Source organism: Oryctolagus cuniculus, chromosome 3, assembly GCF_051225735.1.
Source record: "Oryctolagus cuniculus isolate XC-2025 breed Fujian yellow rabbit chromosome 3, ASM5122573v1, whole genome shotgun sequence".
In the NCBI taxonomy this organism is placed as follows: Eukaryota; Metazoa; Chordata; class Mammalia; order Lagomorpha; family Leporidae; genus Oryctolagus; species Oryctolagus cuniculus.
Window position 1 is genome coordinate 21,913,392 of NC_142869.1, and position 21,064 is coordinate 21,934,455.

Sequence of the window (21,064 nt, forward strand, 5' to 3'; positions counted from 1 at the left end):
CAGGTAGAGGAGGAAGATGATACTGCACCTTCTCTCTCCTCCTGCTTTTTTTGCTGACTTGACTTAAGGTGGTCTGACTTTTCACTGAACCACATTTCATAGTGGTTGGAGTAGCCATCCACAGTTCACACATTGCATTGTTGTTTGGCATTCATTAGGTGAGCTGCAGGCTCATGGTCTTGGTGCTTCTCACAATGAGCTCTATACAGTAAACCTTGTGAGCAAGGTCTGGGTGGGGAGAATGAGGAAAGGATCCAACTTTTTCTGTTGTCCAGTATGACAGGGTATGGGGTAGCTACCTTGCAGGTAGTGAGGCAGGTGACTCACAGAGCAGCTGTCCAAACAGGTGGATCCCAATGGGAGGAAGAGGAAGCTCCATTAAGCTTAAGGTTTTGAGTCTTATTTTCTGACAGTTTTCTGTCAGCTGTATTTTTGGAATTAGTTTATATATTTCCATTAATAAATTGGTTGGTCCTTTGGTCCCCATTTGCACCTTGATTCGAATCGAACAGGGACTCAGAGAAAGAGACTCTAGTCCCTCTTCCAGCCTCCATCTGAAATTTCTATGTTAAATGTAGCCTTTCAAAAATGAGAGTGATTTTAAAGCTTTGCTATTTGATTGTCTCCCAGTGCTGCAAAGATGCCTGTTGTATGTGTTACTTACCTGAGTTTCCATTCTGTAAAATTCAGGAGCATCAGGTCGAAGCATCCAAAGAAATGACGACTCAGAGAGGGCAGCAGCCTTGCTGAGATTCACAGACACATTGTCCAGCCCCTTCTCTGCACATCTTCTCTATGGTGTTGAGTTGGCACTACATCTTAACATCTCATCTCCTTGATGATGAGGAAGGAAGACACGGCAAAAAAGAGGGCAAATTGCCTCTACTTCTGAATGCCTGTAAACCACCCTGTTGACTACTTGGAGTTCTGTACCCCAAAAGGTACACAATAGTCTCAGAAATGAATTAAGTCCTTTAGACCTTCGAGAAATTGGAGTATTCTGCCAGCTACATCATCTGCCAGTGTTGATGATCCAATTCTTTTCCTCATTTGTGCTTTAACACCAATGATATGAACTCTGCAGATGGAATGGTGATTCTAGTCACATGCAGAAAGCCTTGGATGTGTTTAATTTCCTGCCACACTCTGTGACAAAGAACTAATTTCATGTCTTATGATCAAATAACTGTAACTTTGCAGGAGCACAGTGTGTTGGAATAGGGACACTCAGGGTCCTTGTGTGGCTTGGGACATTGCCAAGGCAGCAATGGGGTCTGAATGTTTTTATTTTATTCCTGCCTTATTGCTGTGCCTAATTCTCCCATTTCAAAATGTCATGGAGTAGGCTGGTGTCATTTGTTTTCATAAATTAATGTCTATGGCAATTTATGGCCAGATGGACCCTGAGAAATAAGAGCCGTGTGTGTGTGTGTGTGTGTGCGCGTGTATGTGTGTTGGAAGGTCTAAAGAAAAGCAGTGGGCAATGGGCAGGGTGAACTTTTGCACTTAGTGCTTCATTCTGTGGAGAGAGCAAATACTTGTGAAAAATCATGTTTTATAACAGCTGGGCACAAAGGACCCCTTATTCAGATTCATTTTTGCCACTGCCTCTTATTCCTCTAGCAACTAGAAAAAATGTAAATATCCTGAATTCTTCTCACTGGGAAGCCCTGTGCAATAGAGAGCAGATTTCACTCTGCTGGGAAATCGGAGGTCCAGAATCTGAATTTTCTGGCGACAGTGCCTCAGCCAGCTGAGGTGAGGGCTGTGGTGCACACTGGGTCATGGCACAGGAAGACTGGGCCCAGCACGTGCATCTCTCCTTTTTGCTACTCCTTCATGGATCAATGAGAAGAACTGGGTCACTGGGAGAAACAGAGAAAAGGGAAAACTATTTAAAACACAGCAGAGAATTTGATGATTCTCTGATTCTAAGAAACCGTGGCTGCTGGGAAGCTGAAATCAGAGGTGGGCTTGGCAGCAGCCAAAGAAAAGACTGCCTGGCCCCTGTGAGCATCCAGGGCCCACGTGTGGCAGGATGCACCTCCTCCTGCTAGGGCCCTGCCTTGGGGCACGCAGAAGGCAAGACTGGACAAGAGCCATTTCCTGAGCCATGTTAACAGAGTTTTGTGATTTGGGCAAGCCACACAGATTTCTGATTAATTTCTTTCCTAGGTAAAACAAAATGTTTATTTTTCACTTTATGTTTGTGCGGGAGCAAACTGTTGAAATCTTTACTTAATGTATGCTAAACTGATCTTTTGTATATAAAGAGAATCGAAAATGAATCCTCATGTGAATGGAAGGGGAGAGGGAGTGGGAAAGGGGAGGGATGCAGGTGGGAGAGACGATATGGGGGAGGAAGCCATTGTAATCCATAAGCCGTACTTTGGAAATTTATATTCATTAAATAAAAGTTAAAAAAAATTAATTTTAATTTAAAAAACAATAAATAAAATGGATGGAAAAAAAAAACAAAATGTGAAGAGAGGACAATCTCTAGAGTCCCCTCCATTTCTTTCTTTCTTTCTTTCTTTTCTTTTTTTTTTTTTTTTTTTTGAGACAGGCAGAGTGGACAGTGAGAGAGAGAGAGACAGAGAGAAAGGTCTTCCTTTGCCGTTGGTTCACCCTCCAATGGCCGCTGCGGCCAGTGTGCTGCGGCCTGCACACCGCACTGATCCGATGGCAGGAGAAAGGTACTTATCCTGGTCTCCCATGGGGTGCAGGATCCAAGCACTTGGGCCATCCTCCACTGCACTCCCGGGCCACAGCAGAGAGCTGGCCTGGAAGAGGGGTGACCGGGACAGAATCCGGCGCCCCGGCCGGGACTAGAACCTGGTGTGCCGGTGCCGCAAGGTGGAGGATTAGCCTAGTGAGCCGCGGCGCTGGCCTACCCTCCATTTCTAATATTCTTTTTGATGATATTCTTTGATTTATGAAATATTGGGATAGGAGTTATTATTTTACCCTCTTATTCAAGCAGTTGGCATATAAATTCCTTTTCTTTTTTCCCAAAGATATCTTTTATATAATGTGTACAAATTTCATAAGTACAACTTTAGGAATATAGTGATTCTTCCCACCATCCCCACCCTCCCATCCCCACTCCCACCCCACCTCCTCCTCCCACTCCCATTCCCAGTCCTACTCTCCTTTAAGATTAATTTTCAATTAACTGTATACACAGAAGACCAACTGTATACTAAGTAAAGATTTCAACAATTTACACACACATGCACAAAAAATAACTGAGAACAATGTTTACAGTTAATTCTCATAAGGCAACACGTTGAAGACAGAGGCTCTGCATGGGAAGTAAGTGCACAGTGACTCCTGTTAATTTAACAATTAACACTCTTACGTATGATGTCAGTAATTACCTGAGGCTCTTGATATGAGCCGCCAAGGCTGTGGAAGCCTTTTAAATCCACAACCTCCATCAGTATTTAGACAAGGCCATAAGCAAAGTGAAAGTTCTCTCCTCCCTTCAGAAAAAAGTATGTCCTTCTTTGATGGACCCTTCTTTCCACTTGGGTCTCTTGCAGAGATCCTTCATGTAGGGCATATTTTTGCCACAGTATCTTGGCTTTCTATGCCTGAAATGTTATCGTGCGCTTTTCAGCTAGGTCAGTATGCCTTAAGGGCTAATTCTGAGGTCAGAGTGCTGTTTAAAGTGATTGTCTTTAAATGCGTCTGCTGTGTGGACTGCTTCCCATTTTGGAATATTCTCTCCTTTTTAATTCTATCTATTATTATTACCAGACACTTGATCTTATTTTTATGATCCCTTTAATGCTTAATTCTATCTATATGATCACTTTAACACTTAATATGGTTATTTTAACATTTAAGAAGGCATTTTTACCTCCCAGTTTAATAGGATTTGGGGTCCCATGGCAAGTTTTTAAACTATACCCTTAGAAGTAAGTCCTTAGGAATGTATGCAGAACTATACAGCTTGCAGCCCTTTTTTTGACTGTCAAGGAACAGTTTTTTTTTTCTCTTCTACATACTCTTTTTTGAACTCTTTATTTAACATAGAGTTAATCATCTGTGTATAAAGTCAATTGAAAATAGATCTCAGTAAAAAAAAAATAAGAGTGGGAATAAGAGAGGGAGAAAGAACTTTGTAAATTCCTTTCAATAGACACATAGCTATCTAATAATCTTTACCCATCCAATGTTTTTTGCTGTATTTTTGCAGCCGCTTAGGATTTGGAAAAACATTTTCATTTATTTAAAATACTATGAGCTGGGGCTGGAGCTGTGGCATAGCAGCTAAAGCTGCCGCCTGCAGTGCCAGCATCCCATATGTGTGCTGGTTCCACTTCCGATCCAGCTCTCTGCTATGGCCTGGGGAAGCAGTAGAAGGTGGCATAAGTCCTTGGGCCCCTGCAGGCCCTGGACTGAGGAGACCTGGAAGAAACTCCTGGCTCCTGGCTTTGGATGGGCACAGCTCTGGCCGTTGTGGCCAGTTGGGGAGTGAACCATCAGATGGAAGACCTCTCTCTCTCTCTGTCTCTCTTTCTCTCTGTGTAACTCTGACTTTCAAATAAATAAATAAATCTTTAAAAAAATACTATGAGTTAGATAATTGAGGAACTATGACTTGCCCCAGGCCTCATAACTGGACTGAGATTTGAACTCAGTTCCCTAGGAATATCACTTCTCAGGAGGCCATGCAAATGATTTTTGAGCATATATTGGATGCAAAATACTTTGCTGAGAAACAGAGATGCTGCCATGACAGGACAATTGTGTCCTTAGTTGTTTGTGTCTAGTAGGCTGAAACAATACTTAATTCATTTTTAAGGATTTAGTTATTTATTTAAAAGGCAGAGTTACAGTGGGAGAAGGAGTGAAAGAGAGAGAGAAAGAGAGAGAGAATCTTCCATCCACTGGTTCACTACACAGACGACCGCAACAGCCAAGGCTTGGCTCGGTCCCTGGAACGAGGAGCTTCATCCAGGTCTCCCACGTGTGTGCAGAGACCCAAGCACTGGGGCCGTCTTCTGTTGCTTTCCCAGACTATGAGCAGGGAGCTGGATCAGAAGTGGAGCAGCCAGGACTTTAACCAGCACCCATATCAGATGCCAGCCTTGCAGGCAGAGGCTTAACCTGCTGTGCCGCAACAATGTTGGCCACAGAGCAATATTTATACTAATAAGTGTGGAGTGTGTGATGAGAGGAGATGGGGGATCTATAACTGAAGAGTGATCAATGAATAGAGATCAGTGAGACCTTCCTGGAGAAATGGCATTTAATTTTAGTAGTATAAAGTCACTTTAGTCGGGCCAAAAGGGAGTTAAGAAAGAATGTTCCAGGCAGAGGCAATTGCAAACTCTTTGGATTAAGATAGGATTTTCCAAATACCATGTGTATGGGTTGGAGGAAATAAGGTAAGGAGAAGGAATAGAGGTGCCCAAGATAAACAGCAGGCAACCAGCAAGTTATTTCCCACTGTGTTTACATATAAACAAATCATTGAGATGGAAGCTTTCTCTTGTATATTTGTAGTTACCTCACATCAAATTGGGACGTTTTGGCTAGTTTACTAAAATACTAAATTAATATGTCTAGCATGCAGTCCACGAAACTATGAATGCTAGCCTAACCATATCCTCCTTATATGGACAGAGCCTACAACAGATACTCCCATCCCTAGGGGCCTGTTGGGTACATGCCTTGTGACCCCAGCACCCTGCAGACATCTGCTGGACCGTGGAGATATCCAGACAGTCACAGTTACAAAGGATGGCCTAGGGAAAGTACTGCCTCCCCGGAGTGCATCAGATGGGATAATGACCAAAGGGAGTCAATCTGAGTGTTTGTAGGTTAGAGAGAGGAGAGAGAGGGAGGGAGGGAGGGAGAGAGAGAGAGAGAGAAAGGAGAGAGAGAGTGCAATGGGAGGGCCTAGAGATGCTAGGGCTTCAGGAAGAATAGGAGCCAATAGAAGAAAGGATAAGGAGAGTGGCAGAAGCTAGAGAAACAAGTGTGGGCAAGGAGCTGCTGTGTGGGGTGGTAGGCAGGGGGTGGGGCTGCTTCTACCTTCGCAGCCACAGAAAGAAGTGGAATTGTGGAGAGGGGAGAGTGACTGGGAAGCAATGGCTACAAAGCTGGAAAGCTACAGAGCGCCAGTGGGGCGGTGGTGCAGAGGGGATTTGTGCACTGCTGCCGGGCGTGTCGCCAGCAACAGGCTTTCTGGCAGGCAGTCTGATGCAACTTAGTTGAATTAAGATGGTCCCTACATATATTTCCCAAGACCATCTCACTGAGGTCCAGGAGGGGACGTGTCTGAGGATGTTCATTATAGTGTTGTTGTGGTGACAGGCAGTTGGCGGCACTCTGGCACTCCATCCTGCGGATTAGAGGGGCAGCATATGGTGAGTATACATCATGGAGAACAAGCAACAGTGGGGACGAACAGCCTGGACGGACATCTAACAGCATGGGTGAATGTATAAGCAGTGTTGGTTAAAAAAAAAAAAAAGTAAGAAACCATAAGAGATACGGAACAAAGCACCCTTTTAAAATACATGTCTTAAAAAAATCCATGCGTTCTGAGAACACATATAACCCAAAAGATATATGTCAAGCACAAATGAGAGTGATTGCCTAAGAGGCAGAGGAAGAAAGGCACAGGGTGAAAGGAAAGGGATAACAGGAAAGAAATAAGCAGACAAGATAAATGATGGGCCACGGCCTGAAGAGTATAATTCACTCAACCTTCTGTAGCCAACAAAAGGAAGAAAGGGGGAGTAAAGGATTCTGATTCTGCAGACAAACAGATGAATGATTTGACTGTATAGCAAGTTATAAGTGCAATAGCTTCAAAGGTGAAGAATGATTTTCTGGGTCTGTGAGGCCCAGCCACGTATCAATGATTTCCTGGATTTCTTTGCATGTCATATGTCTTTGCAATAATTAGCCTTTACCACCTGAGGTCAGCAGAAGGGGTCTCCATTCTCTAAGACCTTAGGATACCTAATAAAAAGGTGGTATAGTGGGCTGTATAAGGCGAATCAAGCTACTTTTATCCAAAGTCTTTATATGTAAAATGTCACTTAATCTTAACAACAAATGTATATATAGCTACAATTATTGTCCTTATTTTACAAAGGAGGAAATGGAAACACAGAGAAACTAAGCCACATACCCCAAATCATTCAGCTAGTAGGTGGCAAGTTGGGGTTCAAACCCAGCAGTTTGATTCCACAGCCTGTGGTTATAATAATAACACAACATTCAAAGATATTCTTGAGTAAATTCCATAAAACACCTGGCTGGTTTTGCCTCATGTCAGGCCTGACTAATTTCTCAAAATCCTTAGGCTTTTGATTTACAAACCCAGGTAGAGTTAATTAGTAGCACCTAAACTGACAGCAGAATAAATAGATTTAGAGAAAGGAAATCTTATCTCTGTGGCATGACATTGATTTCCAAACTGTGATCTTCCTATGCCATTAATGAGACTTAACACCAAGAATGCCAGATTTGAATTCAATAATTCTTCCTCTCCCAGGCTGCGAGGTCTTGGGCGAGTCATCAAGCATAGCCTTGGCTGCCTGAGTTGGAACTTTGAGGCTGGAGCTCCAGGATCTGTTGTTACAGGGATCCAAGGAGATGATACATTGTAAAGAACTGTGAACACTGCACAGCCTGTGTGTGGGTAATTGGTCCACACCATTTGAGGCAATCTTTCCAGCTCTTCTCATCCCACACTGTGCCTTTTGTTTCATTGCAACATGGCCGAGGAGAGCCTTGGCATCCTGTTTGAGCTTCAACCTGGAAGCGGGTTGGAGTCACTGCCGCTTCCATGGTGCTGCTGCGCCCAGTCATAGACGTACATGGTGAATAAATTTGGTCTCAGTGTTGACTGTTTTCTTACTCTGCATGGGGTGGCTTGGCCCTTCTGGGTCTGTTTCCAATTTTCTTGACAATTGGAGTGTCTTGGGACTATATTTTCTCGCCCTTACTCATTCAGTCCATGCCATGTTTCTGTTGTTGAAAATTGTGCCCTTCCCAAAAAAAACAAAATTTCTCTGCCAACCCATCCCCCAGCTGCCTTGCCATTCCATGACCTGAGTTCTGCTTCCTTGGAAGTTGGTTGTTTTTTTTTTTTTACAGGCAAAGTGGACAAGGTCTTCCTTTGCCGTTGGTTCACCCTCCAATGGCCGCCACGGCCAGCGCGCTGTGGCCAGCGCACTGCGCTGATCCGATGGCAGGAGCCAGGTACTTATCCTGGTCTCCCGTGGGGTGCAGGGCCCAAGGACTTGGGCCATCCTCCACTGCACTCCCTGGCCACAGCAGAGAGCTGGCCTGGAAGAGGGGCAACCGGGACAGAATCCGGCGCCCCGACCGGGACTAGAACCCGGTATGCCGGCGCCACAAGGCAAAGGATTAGCCTAGTGAGCCGTGGCGCCGGCATCCTTGGAAGTTCTTTAAAATTAGGTTTGTCTCTTATGAAGTACCCCATCATAACTTTTGCTACAGTTATGTACGTACTTGTCTTGTTCCCTGTTTACAGTATGACCTTTTCTTTTGTCATGCTTACTGTTTGAGTTCCTTAAGAGTGAGTTCTTGCATGTTTTACCTTTGTGCCTTCCTGCCCCTGGTGTTTGCCACATAGTGGGCACATGAAAGAACCTGCAGAAGCACAGGACCTGACTGTGTGTTCCAGCTTGAGCTGGCAAGAGCACTGGGATCCTCCAGGTACACATCCATCCTTCAGGGTACCCAAACTTTATAATATGGAGACTTTTGATAAGTTGTACATCCTCTTGGTGTAGAGAAAGCTCCAGGAGCCAACAGCATCTGTTACCAGTCTGCAGGCTCATTATTGCTTCAAGAATGTTCATGAATATATCACTCTTTGATGCTATTCTCAGGCATGGCACTTTCAATTCCTTCCATTCATTACTTATGAATCTATTTAGGAAACATTTATCAGCATATCTCCATTCTCTTGCATTTGAATGAGGACCTGGGATCAAGAAGGGTAAAGCATGTCTCTTGACCTTGAGAAGCCATATTCCAAAGCGAAACATGGGGATTGCAAAATGTAAAAGAGAATGGTAGAAATAAATGCTTTATTTATTACTTACAAGGATAGCAACCCATGGGAGTGGAGCAGAGTAGAGTCAGGTGCCTTCAACTCAAATCCAAGTTCTAAGACTTGCTAGATAGCATGTCCTTTCTTAGTAAGTGTCAGTTTCCTCAACTGTAATAATATTTACCTTATATTGCTATAAGGGATTAAATGAAATAATGCATGAAAAGTATTTGCCCAGCACATGGCCCCTCAGAACACTTATGTCAACTGTGGCCATTGTTTCCTATGATTTCCTTCTTCTTATCTGTAAAATGTGGATGGTAATTGCACTCACTTTATGGTGAGGATCAGATTATGTAATGCAGGTGCCTGACATAAGCACTTGACAACCATTCCTATTTTGTATAAAGTAAAAAAAAAGTTGGAGGGGGGCAAATAAGAATGTAGAGGTGTGATACAGTAAAGTCTTCAACTTACTTTGAAATGCATCCCCCCCCCCAAAAAAAAAGAGATGGGCTACATGAACAATAGTGTGGAGAGAGAGGTAGTAGAGGAAGCAAACAAAGCAAAACCTTAACTGTAGCATTCAGGTGCCAAGTAAGTGGGTGTTCACTGCATCACTCTTCCAATTCTTGTGTGATAGTGAAATGTTGAGAGTAAAAAGCAGTGACTGCATGTTAGCATGGCCTTTGAAGTCAAATCTGGGTGAGGAAAAGGCATGGAGGGTCTGGAGACCTAGAGCAATCTGCCCCTGGCTGCTCTTCTTTGCCTTGTAAGAGAAGAGCAAGTGCCAAATCTCAGAAACATGGTGGGAGCATCTCGTGGGGATGGTGAGATGAAGGTACTTGAAAGGGGGGCAGAGGTGGTGGAGACAAGGAGCTCAGAAACTCTAGTTCAAATCCCAGTTGTGTATTTCGTAACCTGGGAAAAGTTGTTTAAGTCTTTTCTCTTTTTCTTTATCTGCACAAAGGAGACACAATTCTCTGCCTTATAAGGTTGTTTTCAGTGTTAGATGAGCTAATACCATCATCATTGTTATCAGTGTCTTAGGAAATCTCACGTCCTGGCACTGTTGTTTTCTCCATGGCTCTGCCTAACCTGTTGTCGAATGGGAGGCTCTGGAAAGGCTCAGCTGGAGGAGGGAGACACAGTGGGAGGAAGGGTCATAGTGGATAAAGTTGGGGGAAGAGACGAGTGGGAATGTGGGCGCCCAGGCAATCGTCTACTCAGGTACCAGTCTGAGAAACATAGAAGCCAAAGCCGATTGCTTACTCGGTGTCATGCATGTGGCTTCTGATGTTATTTTTAAAATGCTGGTGAAATTATTTTCCTGCTGTAATTTCTTTGCAAGCTCTTCATCAACCTGGGCAGAACATGTGACTGGCAGGGAGCCAGCGTCATCCCCTGACCCCTGCCTCCTCATGACTCAGCACAGATCAGACACTTTAATAGCCTCTAATTCTGAGTTCCAGCTTGCCCCAGAGTGAAAGCCTGCCTCCCCCTCTCCACTTTCGCCCACCTTCACAAACCACCCCGCCTCCTTCCAATTCATCAGCTAGTAAATTCTGAGTTGAACTTGGAGCCAGAGTTTCATTTATTTTTGGCAAACGATCAACTTCTTCCAAGAAAAGAAAAGAAAAGGAGGGGTGGTGGTGGTGTGTATGGAGGGGAAAGTTTAAAAAAAGCCACAGCTAAGCATAAAGAGCTCATGGAAACAGTCCCACAACATTAAGTAACTCAGTTTAGAGGGGGAAGTGCTGTTTGATGCAGTAAATGTGAGTGCATTTGAAATGGAGTTTGCAATGATCTGAATATGCAGCTGAGGTTACTGAGCAAGCACGATAGTCTCCTGGTTTGAAGGGGTTGTGAGGTTGCCAAGACATTGGGACTTCAGAACTGGAGAGAGGGTGTGGAGGCAATTATGGCATCCATGCTTGTTCTTATTGTGTAGTCACTGTGTGACTTTACATGTGTGGATGGCAGGAGACCTGTTGATCTAAGATTGCCTTTGTGGCTCTACCAGTCCTTTGAAGAGCAAGGGACACTTCTCGCAATGCAAAGCACCCCAAGTTGCAGAAAAAGACACACAAATAGCTCAACTCCATTTGTAATAGAAGAATGCAAAGCTGAATCATTGGAATGGGGAAAATTTAAGTTTGATAATAGCCATCACCTTGGGAAATTACTCTTTAAGTTTGATAATACTCCCTGATGGAAATATTGTGAAAAAAAGTTTACTCTTTTACATTGCAGGTAGTAATGTGATATCATTATCTTTCAAGAAGGAACTTTGACAATTATCTTTCTCCACCTTCATGTATTCACTTCCCCTTCCTTCCACATAACAGACTCCTGTAGGCAATCACTCCTCTTACATGTTATGTATATTTTTTTCTAAAATACTTGTTTTATTTATTTGAGAGGCAGAGTTCAGAGAAAGAGGGAGATCCTCCATCTGCTGGTTTACTCTCTAAATGGCTGTGATGGCTAGTGCTGGGTCAGGCTGAACCCAAGAGCCTGGAACTTCATCTGGGTTTTCCATGTGGATGGCTGGGGCCCACATACTTGGGCCATTTTCCATTGCTTTCCCAGGCACATTAGCAGGGAGCGGGATCAGAAGTGGAGCAGCTGGGACTTGCCCCACTGTTCATCTGGGATGCTGCCATCACAGGTGGCAGTTTAACCCTACTACACAACAGTGCTGACTCCTAATGTCTATCTTTCTCATGTGTTTTTCTAAGTTATGAGATACTGCTTTATGTGGATGTATTTTAAATGGCATTATAGTATACATCTTTCTTCACTCAGTACTTTTTATTTTTTTTATTTATTTGACAGGTAGAGTTATAGACAGTGAAAGAGAGAGACAGAGAGAAAGGTCTTCCCTCCACTGGTTCACTCCTCAAATGGCTGCCACGGCTGGCTCTGCGCCAATCTGAAGCCAGGAGCCAGGTGCATCTTCCTCATCTCCCATGCGGGATCAGGGGCTCAGGCACCCGGGCCATCCTCCACTGCCCTCCCTGGCCACAGCAGAGAGCTGAACTGGAAGAGGAGCAATTGGGACTAGAACCCGGTGCCCATATGGGATGCTGATGCCACAGGCGGAGGATTGACCAAGTGAGCCACAGCACTAGCCCCCACTTAGTACTATATTTACAATATTATTATGCCCATGTTTAACTGGCTGCACAGAATCCCATGGTGTGTATCCGCCAAGGTTTACACATCCATACCCCAGTGATGGGCTCCTACTTGCCACAAACTTCTCACCTGTGCTCCAAATAAAAACAAAATATAATTACAAATCCTTCCCAAATCTGCAATGGATGTTCTTGTACAAGTCCCTTTATGAAAATGTATGGCCATTTATTTGCTATATTTATATCCGTATCTGCATCTGTGCCCATATATATGTACCTAGATCTATCTGTGTCTATTTAGAGTAGAGTGACTAGATCATAGTATATGAGTGCATTTAATTGGATCAACTAAGGCATCAATTTAACAATATTTCCTCAAATTAAGATTACACATACTCATTAACTTAGCACTGCCAATAATGTGTGCTATAGATATAATTCCATATATCTTCCAAGCCAGACATATAAGAGAATTTGCAGAAACAGTGTCTGTATTAGCTAAGCCCTGAGAAGTACTGGAGAGTCTTATGAGGGTATTCGTAGGTGTGTCTCTAAGATGAGTTACTGTGTAGAGAGGGAGAGAGCATAGTTGCTGGGGAGAAAATTCGTGTGTCTAGTCACACCACCACGGGCTGTGTACCTTGCACAGACTCATAACTTCTTCTTGTCTCAGTTTTCTTAATGGCATCATACAGATCATGTCATATGTTTGTGTTACTCAGCATCCTAGCAGGAAACAAGCTGCACACTTGAATTGAGTCATTTTTAAAAAGATTTATTCTATTTATTTGAAAGAGTTACATAGAGAGGTTGTCCATCTGCTGGTTCACTCCCCAGATGACTCCAATGGCCAGAGCTGAGCTGATCCAAAGCCAGGAGTTTCTTCTGGGTCTCCCATGCACTTGCAGGGGCCCAAGGACTTGGGCCATCTTCTACTGCTTTCCCAGGCCATAGCAGAGAGCTGGGTTGGAAGTGGAGCAGCTGGGGCTCGAACCGATGCCCATATGGGACGACGCTGGTGCTGGAGGCTGGGGCTTTAACCCACTGTGCTACAGCTCTGGCCCCTTAAATTGTCATTAAGGGGAGTTTAAGAAAAAGGACTCTTGGTAAAGGAGTCCATAAGGGCTTTGTGAGAATGCAAGTCATAAATGTATACAAAATGCTTAGAAGAATGGGTGGCACATCCACCCTTCCACAGGAGAGCAAGAGTCTGTGCAGACTAATTCAAGAAGATATGGCTCGTGGACAGCAGAAGATTCATTCTCAGCAGAAAAATGCCAAGAAGCAAGCTGGACAAAAGAAGAAACAAGGACATGACAAAAAGGCTGCTGCCAAAGCTGCCTTAATATACACCTGCACTGTCTGCAGGACACAAATGCCAGGCCCTAAGACCTTCAAGCAGCACTTTGAGAGCAAACATCCTAAGACTCCGCTTCCTCCAGAATTGGCTGATGTTCAGGCATAAAGTTGTTTACAGGCAAATTTGTGACACCTCTGACTCTTCTTCTGTCTCAGACCCTAGGTAACAAACCTGCAGCTGCTTTTCTAACAAACTGTTGATCAGCAAAAATACAGGGGCTACAAAAACACTCATTTTTATGCTGTTCCCTTTTGAGCTTCATGCAAAGACAATTCTGTGTAAATGTACAGTTGACTCTGATTTGGAAATCTGGAAATCAGTCCATCCTTGTTATAAAAATTTTTTTACAATTGTAATTATATTGATGTTCATATTGTGTAAAATAACTCATTTAATAAAGTAGTAATTTGATTTTACAACATCAAAAAAAAAGAATGGGTGGCACATAATAAGTGCTTCACAATTATGAGTCTTTTATCAGTCTTTTATCAATATTAGTATTAATTGCATGTGAAAATCATTGAAATAGGTCCAGTGTGCAGTGTACTTGGAACACTAATTTAGACACCCACAAAGAAGGAAGACGGAAGCTGCTCAGTGAAAGGAGTACACGTCCCTTTCTAGAAAAGAGGGTCTGAGGGCAAGATGGGGTCGGTAGGGACTTTCACTTTTTATTTTCCACCTTCTACTCTAGTGTTTGTACTTTCTCATCATGTGATTGTGTGATTTTAACTTTCATTGTTGCGGGTACCATTAAGTGCTAGTTGGGTGGTAGGCACATGGGATATGGCTTCCCACTTTATTATTCTCTGACATGGTTTACATGTTTGTTAATTTATGAGTAAAATACCTATTGGGAATCACAGTATGTTCTGAGTATTACAATTAGCCTAAAGCAGTATTTTTGAGAATGCAAAACCTCTGATATGCTCATTATTTATAGCTAAAATATCATCTTGGTCTCACACACTCCTTCCCTTTCCTAGTTCTATCCTGGGATAAATGACCTCCAACAACCTTAAGTAGTCATAAGGGACCTTAAGTCCACCAAGCATTTCTTGCTGAATGGAAGAGATATGTCATTGCAGATATAGAGATATATTACCTATATGGACAGAAATACCTGTGTAGATACAGACAGGGGAAAAAAGACATTGATATAAACATATTATTGGTTTCCTCTGGTTTTATGGATATGCATATGTGGATTTTATGGATCTATGCAACTACATACATATTTTTCAACATCAAACAAGTTATAAAGAGTAAGGGATTGGGCTCTAAAATTACATTGCCTAGACTGGAATTCTAACTCCACACTTACCTGCTAGTAAGTGTGGACAAATTACCTGGCTGACCTAAACCTTGACTTTCCCACTTCCAGAATGGCAGTCAGTACCTATCTCATAGGTGCTTTGGAGGATTAAATGGAATTGGCATGACCACATTATAATGATCACTGTGATTGCAGTTATGTAGTTTTCTCAAAGTAAAAATTGAAATATGCTATGCCCAATGAAGAATTCTGTTTTATTCCAACTCAGTCTCTCTAACTCATCCATCAACTGAGAGGTGGATAGAATAGGTGGCAGTGGGTATCTTTTGGCATGAAGATTTAGGAGTTTGCTTTTTGTTACTTCTGAATACCCAAGAGGAGCTTCTTGGGAAAGAAAAGGCTCATTTCAGCCCACAATTTCAGGTTACAGGATTGGTTGTTCTCATAGTTTGGTATCCATGGAGGCTGCTTATTGCAGGTGCGCATGCAGAATCACATTGTGAGCCAGGAAGGAGAGAGAAACTGTGAAGTATTCATCAGAAATAATCAAAGCTCTCACGAGATATACCCTTTAGGGGCACACCCCTGTCACTCCCCGTCTTCGTGGAGGAACGACACAGGACCCTGCGCTGTTCTTTTGTCTGCTCGGCCCTCCCTGGGTTTGCTGCTGGTTCTTCCCGGGTTGGCTACCGACCCTTCCACCTCCGTGGAAGGGCGGTTCTCCCTGCCACATTCCCCACTTCCGCGGGGGAGCGGCACACCGCCAGCCAGCTCTCTCGGGGGCTGCACAGGTGTTCCCCTTAGATGTTCCTGGTGCATGCCGTCTCTCTCCTCCTTTATAGTCCTCCTCCGCCAATCCCAACTCGGCTGCCCACACGCCGAGTACGCTGCTCTCCTCCAATCAGGAGCAGGATCAGCTCCTGGAGGTCATCACTCAAGTTGGCAAGAGGCAGCTGCGCAGAAGCTGTTTTCTCCTCTCCCAGCGCCATATTGTGGGAGAGCAGATGCATAGAATAAGTCTTAATTCCAGTAACTTAGTCCAGTCCAGGTTGCTCCCCACAGATCCCCCTTTCTTTTTATTTTTTGGCGTTGATATGCGCCTGTCTTCGGTGTCCCGTGGCACACACTCTGCTCTGCTTGCTAGAGTTGCCCACAGGTGCTTACAAGTCCTATCAATCAGGCAAACCGAATCCGGGTCCTCTCTTCGCCATGTTGTGAGGAGGTTTTTAGGCGCTGATGCGTGCCTGAGTTCGGTGCCCTGCAGCGCATGCTCTGCTCTGCTAGAACTGCCTGCAGGTGCTTACAAGCCCTATCAATCAGGCAAACCGAATCCAACCCTTCTCATTGCCGTATTGTGGGGAGACTTATTGGTGTTGATTCGTGCCTATCTTCGGTGACCTGCAGCTCATACTCTGGTCGAGCTGCCTGCTGGTGCTTACTGCCTTACTAATCAGGCAGACCGAATCCAAGCCTTCTCATTACGGTATTGTGGGGAGACTTATTGATGTTAATTCGTGCCTGTCTTCGGTGACCTGCGGCACATAAGCTGCTAGCCGCCCACAGGTGCTCACCACCTCCCTAATCAGGCAGACCGAATCCAAGCTCTCTCATTGCCATGTTGAGGGGAGGCTTTATTTTTCTCTATTTCTCTATCTCTGGGCATTCCTATCTCTCCTATTTTACTTCTATCTACCAGCATTCCTATTTCTCTCATTTTACTTCTAAACTTCTGTTTCTCTTATCCCTGCGGCTTCCTGGCGCCCGCCCCGAGGCTGCTTCTTGGCGCCTCGCCCCACGGCAGCTTCACGGCTCTGCGCGGCTTCCTGGCGCCTCGCCCCGCCGGCGCCCACACCATGGCCTCGCACTAGCCCAGCGTTCCCTATCTACTTGTGCCCTGCACACTCTCTCTGCGTGCGGCAGCCTCTGCGAGTCACACAGCCCCAGCTCACGTTTCCGCCACTAGCATTCAATCCAAGTTCCCCGGGCTAACCTGGCGAATTCAACCCAGCTCATGCGTCTGCGCCTTTCGGTCTGGCTTCCCATCCTTTGCTCCCTGGGCTAATCTGACGGATTCCAACCTGGCGGCCCACGTCTCTGCCTCTGGTTCCAGATTTTCGCCTTTTGCCCCCCGGGCTGACTTAAAGAATTCCAAACTGGCTTACGTTTCCGCCTCGGCCTGCACTCGCGGCTTCATCCTCCCTAACATTTTTCTCTACCTGGTATGTTTCCCTAACTTTTCTTCCAACAATATTCCTCTCTCATTTCTCCTGGCCTCTCCCCACAGTCCGTATCCGAGTCTGTTTGTTCTAGCTTTCACTTTCGCTTTCAATCTCCTAGCTTCCCCGCCATAGTCCGCATCCTAGTCTAAGTTTCTTCTTGCTTTCACTTTAACTCCTAACTTCTTTCCCACAGTCCATATCCGAGTCTATGCCTAGGCTTTCAATAGCTTCTTCCGGCACCTTTTCCGTCCGGCTTTCCCCTAGGCTCTTTGCTAGTCTCTCTCTCCAGTATTTTCCACTTCTTCCCGTTTCTTCCCTCCCAAGTTTCCTATCCGAGTCACGGCACCATTATGTCGCTCCCCGTCTTCGTGGAGGAACGACACAGGACCCTGCGCTGTTCTTTTGTCTGCTCGGCCCTCCCTGGGTTTGCTGCTGGTTCTTCCCAGGTTGGCTACCGACCCTTCCACCTCCTTGGAAGGGCGGTTCTCCCTGCCACATTCCCCACTTCCGCGGGGGAGCGGCACACCGCCAGCCGGCTCTCTCGGGGGCTGCACAGGTGTTCCCCTTAGATGTTCCTGGTGCATGCCGTCTCTCTCCTCCTTTATAGTCCTCCTCCGCCAATCCCAACTCGGCTGCCCACACGCCGAGTACGCTGCTCTCCTCCAATCAGGAGCAGGATCAGCTCCTGGAGGTCATCACTCAAGTTGGCAAGAGGCAGCTGCGCAGAAGCTGTTTTCTCCTCTCCCAGCGCCATATTGTGGGAGAGCAGATGCATAGAATAAGTCTTAATTCCAGTAACTTAGTCCAGTCCAGGTTGCTCCCCACAACCTCAAAGACCCAAAGGCCTCTCACTATCCCCACCTCTTAGAGGCCATCATTAAATCAAGTCTCCACGCTTAATCAACTATCAACATGAGGACATTAGTTTGTACACCTGCATGAGTTTGGGGGAGACAAACCCTGCTGTACTCTTAACATAGACCCACAGAATGCCAAACTCTGAGCTCAACTCTTCTAGCTTTTGCTTTCTTGTTTAGGCTAATGGGAACGTGGTGCCCATGGAAATTCAGTGGCCCCTGCAATCTCATAAGGCAAAGGCTATAAGACCAAATTTCTTCTCCTACAACATTAAAAAATATTTAAATATTTAGAACCTTATCTGTGCATGAACATTGATGACTATTCATTAAAGAGGGGAGTAGTGGTATCCAAAAGGATTCCTCTGGGTAGAAGAGCTGTAAAAGACCATCCAATCTATGGCTCTTCTTCATGCTCCTCTCCTGCTATGGCACTTGCCCAGAGGCCAGATACCAGGAGCAGGGGAAGCTTCCAGTGTGAAGCCTGGGACAGACTTGTGCAGGCCATGGCTATAGCCTCGATGCTGTTACCTGTGTTGCTCCATGCAAAGAAACAAATGCTCCTCCTTGTGGTAGAAGCCCAGCTCTTCAACCCAAATGTCATGTGGATTCTTTGGAACTGGAGCCACTATTTCTTGTCACTCTCTTCAAGTCTTGCTGCCCCTAAAAATTGGCAATTTTACAAGCCTCTGAGCTGGACAGCCAGCTCCACCCCTCAAAAGGGAGTTCTGCTCTGGTGTGGTCCCCAGTAGGGAGGAGGTGTCATCTGAACCAGTGTCACCATCGCAATGATCACAGAGACTTGGGGAGACCAAAGGCCCTGGGCATCGGCTCAAGCCAAGTGAGTTAAAAAGAAAAAGTCTTATCCTTGAGAATCTGGCATGTTTTTATTTAGTTTTGAAAATATCTAATTGTTAGAACTCAAATAAAGTAGTAAATTTCTCATCCTACAAGTGTTTAATTGGAGACTGGAAAACCACTTGACACAAATATTGTAGAAGAGTTAGGTGATTTCAAATGCCCTCATTCTGTGGCAAGACCCTAACTTTTCCTTTACCCACCGAAGGGGTGAGAAAAGAAGACTAAGAGGAATTATTGTCAGAGTTCCCATATTAAAAACTGTTTTTGTGGAGCAAAACCAATGTAGAGGACAAAAGAAAAAAACATTGAGAGTTTGGGAACTGGCCAGGATATATCCACCAACTGAGTGGATTCTGTGTTAGTCATCTCTGCTTTGGCAGTTCCTGTTCCCTCATCTATCCCATGAGAGGTGGAGTCAGGGCTTCTCAAAGTGTCCTTATGTTGGGAACTACTGTTGAAAGCTCTAGTTGGTCAGAAAATAGTGTTCACATGTCCATATGAACATATAGCAGGTCCATGGTGTGGGAGTAAATCCCTGAGCACTTCCCAGGACAAGTTCTTGTTGTTCCCTTAATTTTCCTGGCTAAGAAAAGGTATTTTGGGGGACTGAATTGGGAGTCCTTTGCCTGCAACACTGCTCAGGTGTTGGCTATGGAAGCCTAGCATTGTCTCAGATGTTCTCAGCTTATGCCTTGAGCCAGAATAAAGGAGTTCATGTTTGAAATTCCAGGGAGCCCTGCTTCTTCAAAGCAGGAAGGTGCTTCTGCATGTATCCATGCTGTGGCTGTCATAACAGAGTACAACATACCGGGGTCCTCAAGCAACAGAAAGGTATTGTCTCACAGTCCTGGGAACTGGAAGTCAAGATGTCTGCAAGATTGGTTCCTTCTGAGGGCTCTGAAAGAAGGCTGTATACCAAGTCTCCTTGGCTTGTAGATGTCTATCTTATGTATATTTGGGCACTGTCTTCCCTCTCTGCATGTCCTGTGTCCATGTTTCCTTTTTTTTTTATAAGGATGCCAATTACAATGGGTTAGAAACCATCTTAATCACTTCATTCTAACCTGTCTCTCTAATAACCCCATTTCAAAATACGATCATATTAGGAAGTTCTGGAAGTTAGAACATCAACATATGGGTTTTTAGGGAGATGCAATTCACCCTTTAACACCACTCATACCACCACACCCACTCCACTGGGTCATGTCCCAGTTGGCAGGATGGGTAATTGGTAGTGAGTCATGAAAATGATCATGTACTCTTTTATGTTCATATATCACATTTGGTTCCATTACCCCTTATGTCTTTAAACTAATGTTTGTTCCTTATATGACTATTTCTTGGATTTAGTTGGTAGCATGCATGTGACAGGTGAGGGAAGAGACAGGTAGACACATACACACACACACAAACAGAAACAGAGAGAGAGAGAGAGAGAGAGAGAGAGAGAGGTTTTCACACTTTTTGTTTCTTTTCTCAGAGCTTCTCCTTAGTAGAGAAGTACGGCATTTACCTGTGGGATTCATGTGCGTCTAGTTTCTATATATATATATATATATATATATATATATATATATATAACAAGCCTTGAGTTCTTGTCTCAGAGTTCCTCTTAGGAAAATCTTGATATATGAACAGGAAAGCTATGGCTTTCACATCCACACCAATAGGGAAATATCTTGGTGTAAGTCAAGTCTCATCTCAGTAATTACCACATCAGCCATTTATGTTGGGTTGGGTACGAACTCCCTACCATAATAACTGTCATCTCCAATCTGGCCTCAAATGACCCACTTTGCAGTTGGGTTCCTCCTGGCACCTCAGAGAGAGTGGGAGGAGTGAAGTCCCTGAGGAACTGTCTTCTGTGTGCTCTCAGTCCTCAAAGGCTGGGGCCACTGGACGTGGTGATGCTGAAGATGGAGAGGGGGCCTGACCACTGCATCCCCAACAGCCCATCATCAGGCCCCTGCTCCCAGTGTGCTTTTCACTTTCTTTTGGGGCTAGCTGCAAAGTTTAATCCATGATCTGGTTTACTCTGAACATGGCCAAATATTTAGACTAACTGAAAAATAAATATTTTAGATCTGCAGTACCTAAGCTTGTTCCTCCAGCTTCATGTTTGCAAGGTTTTACACAGCACACATGAGGAAGCAGGTACAGGCCATTTTGAAGAAGCAAGAGGCTAAGAGCACAATTCCCATCTTCAGTGACTCAGCGGATGAAGACCAAGACCTTAACTCCTGTCACCTAACTTCCAGTGAAGAGCCCATTCCGGCAGACTACCCACTGCCCAACATGG

General features: G+C 44.6%; 2 protein-coding genes across 2 annotated transcripts in view; both read left to right on the forward strand.

Moving 5' to 3' along the window:
* LOC149127282 (uncharacterized) overlaps positions 1–21,064 on the forward strand; it is a 421,278-nt gene that overhangs the window by 396,474 nt on the left and 3,740 nt on the right. The window lies entirely within an intron of this gene.
* Positions 13,394–13,987, forward strand: LOC100349399 (transcriptional regulator ZNF706). The gene has a single exon (XM_017343106.4). It carries the CDS (start codon positions 13,427–13,429, stop codon positions 13,655–13,657), a length of 231 nt encoding a protein of 76 aa, XP_017198595.3. The 5' UTR covers positions 13,394–13,426; the 3' UTR covers positions 13,658–13,987.

Bases quoted from the DNA above. Each gene is read 5' to 3' on its own strand.
- LOC100349399 (XM_017343106.4), top strand. From the start codon at position 13,427: ATGGCTCGTGGACAGCAGAAGATTCATTCTCAGCAGAAAAATGCCAAG.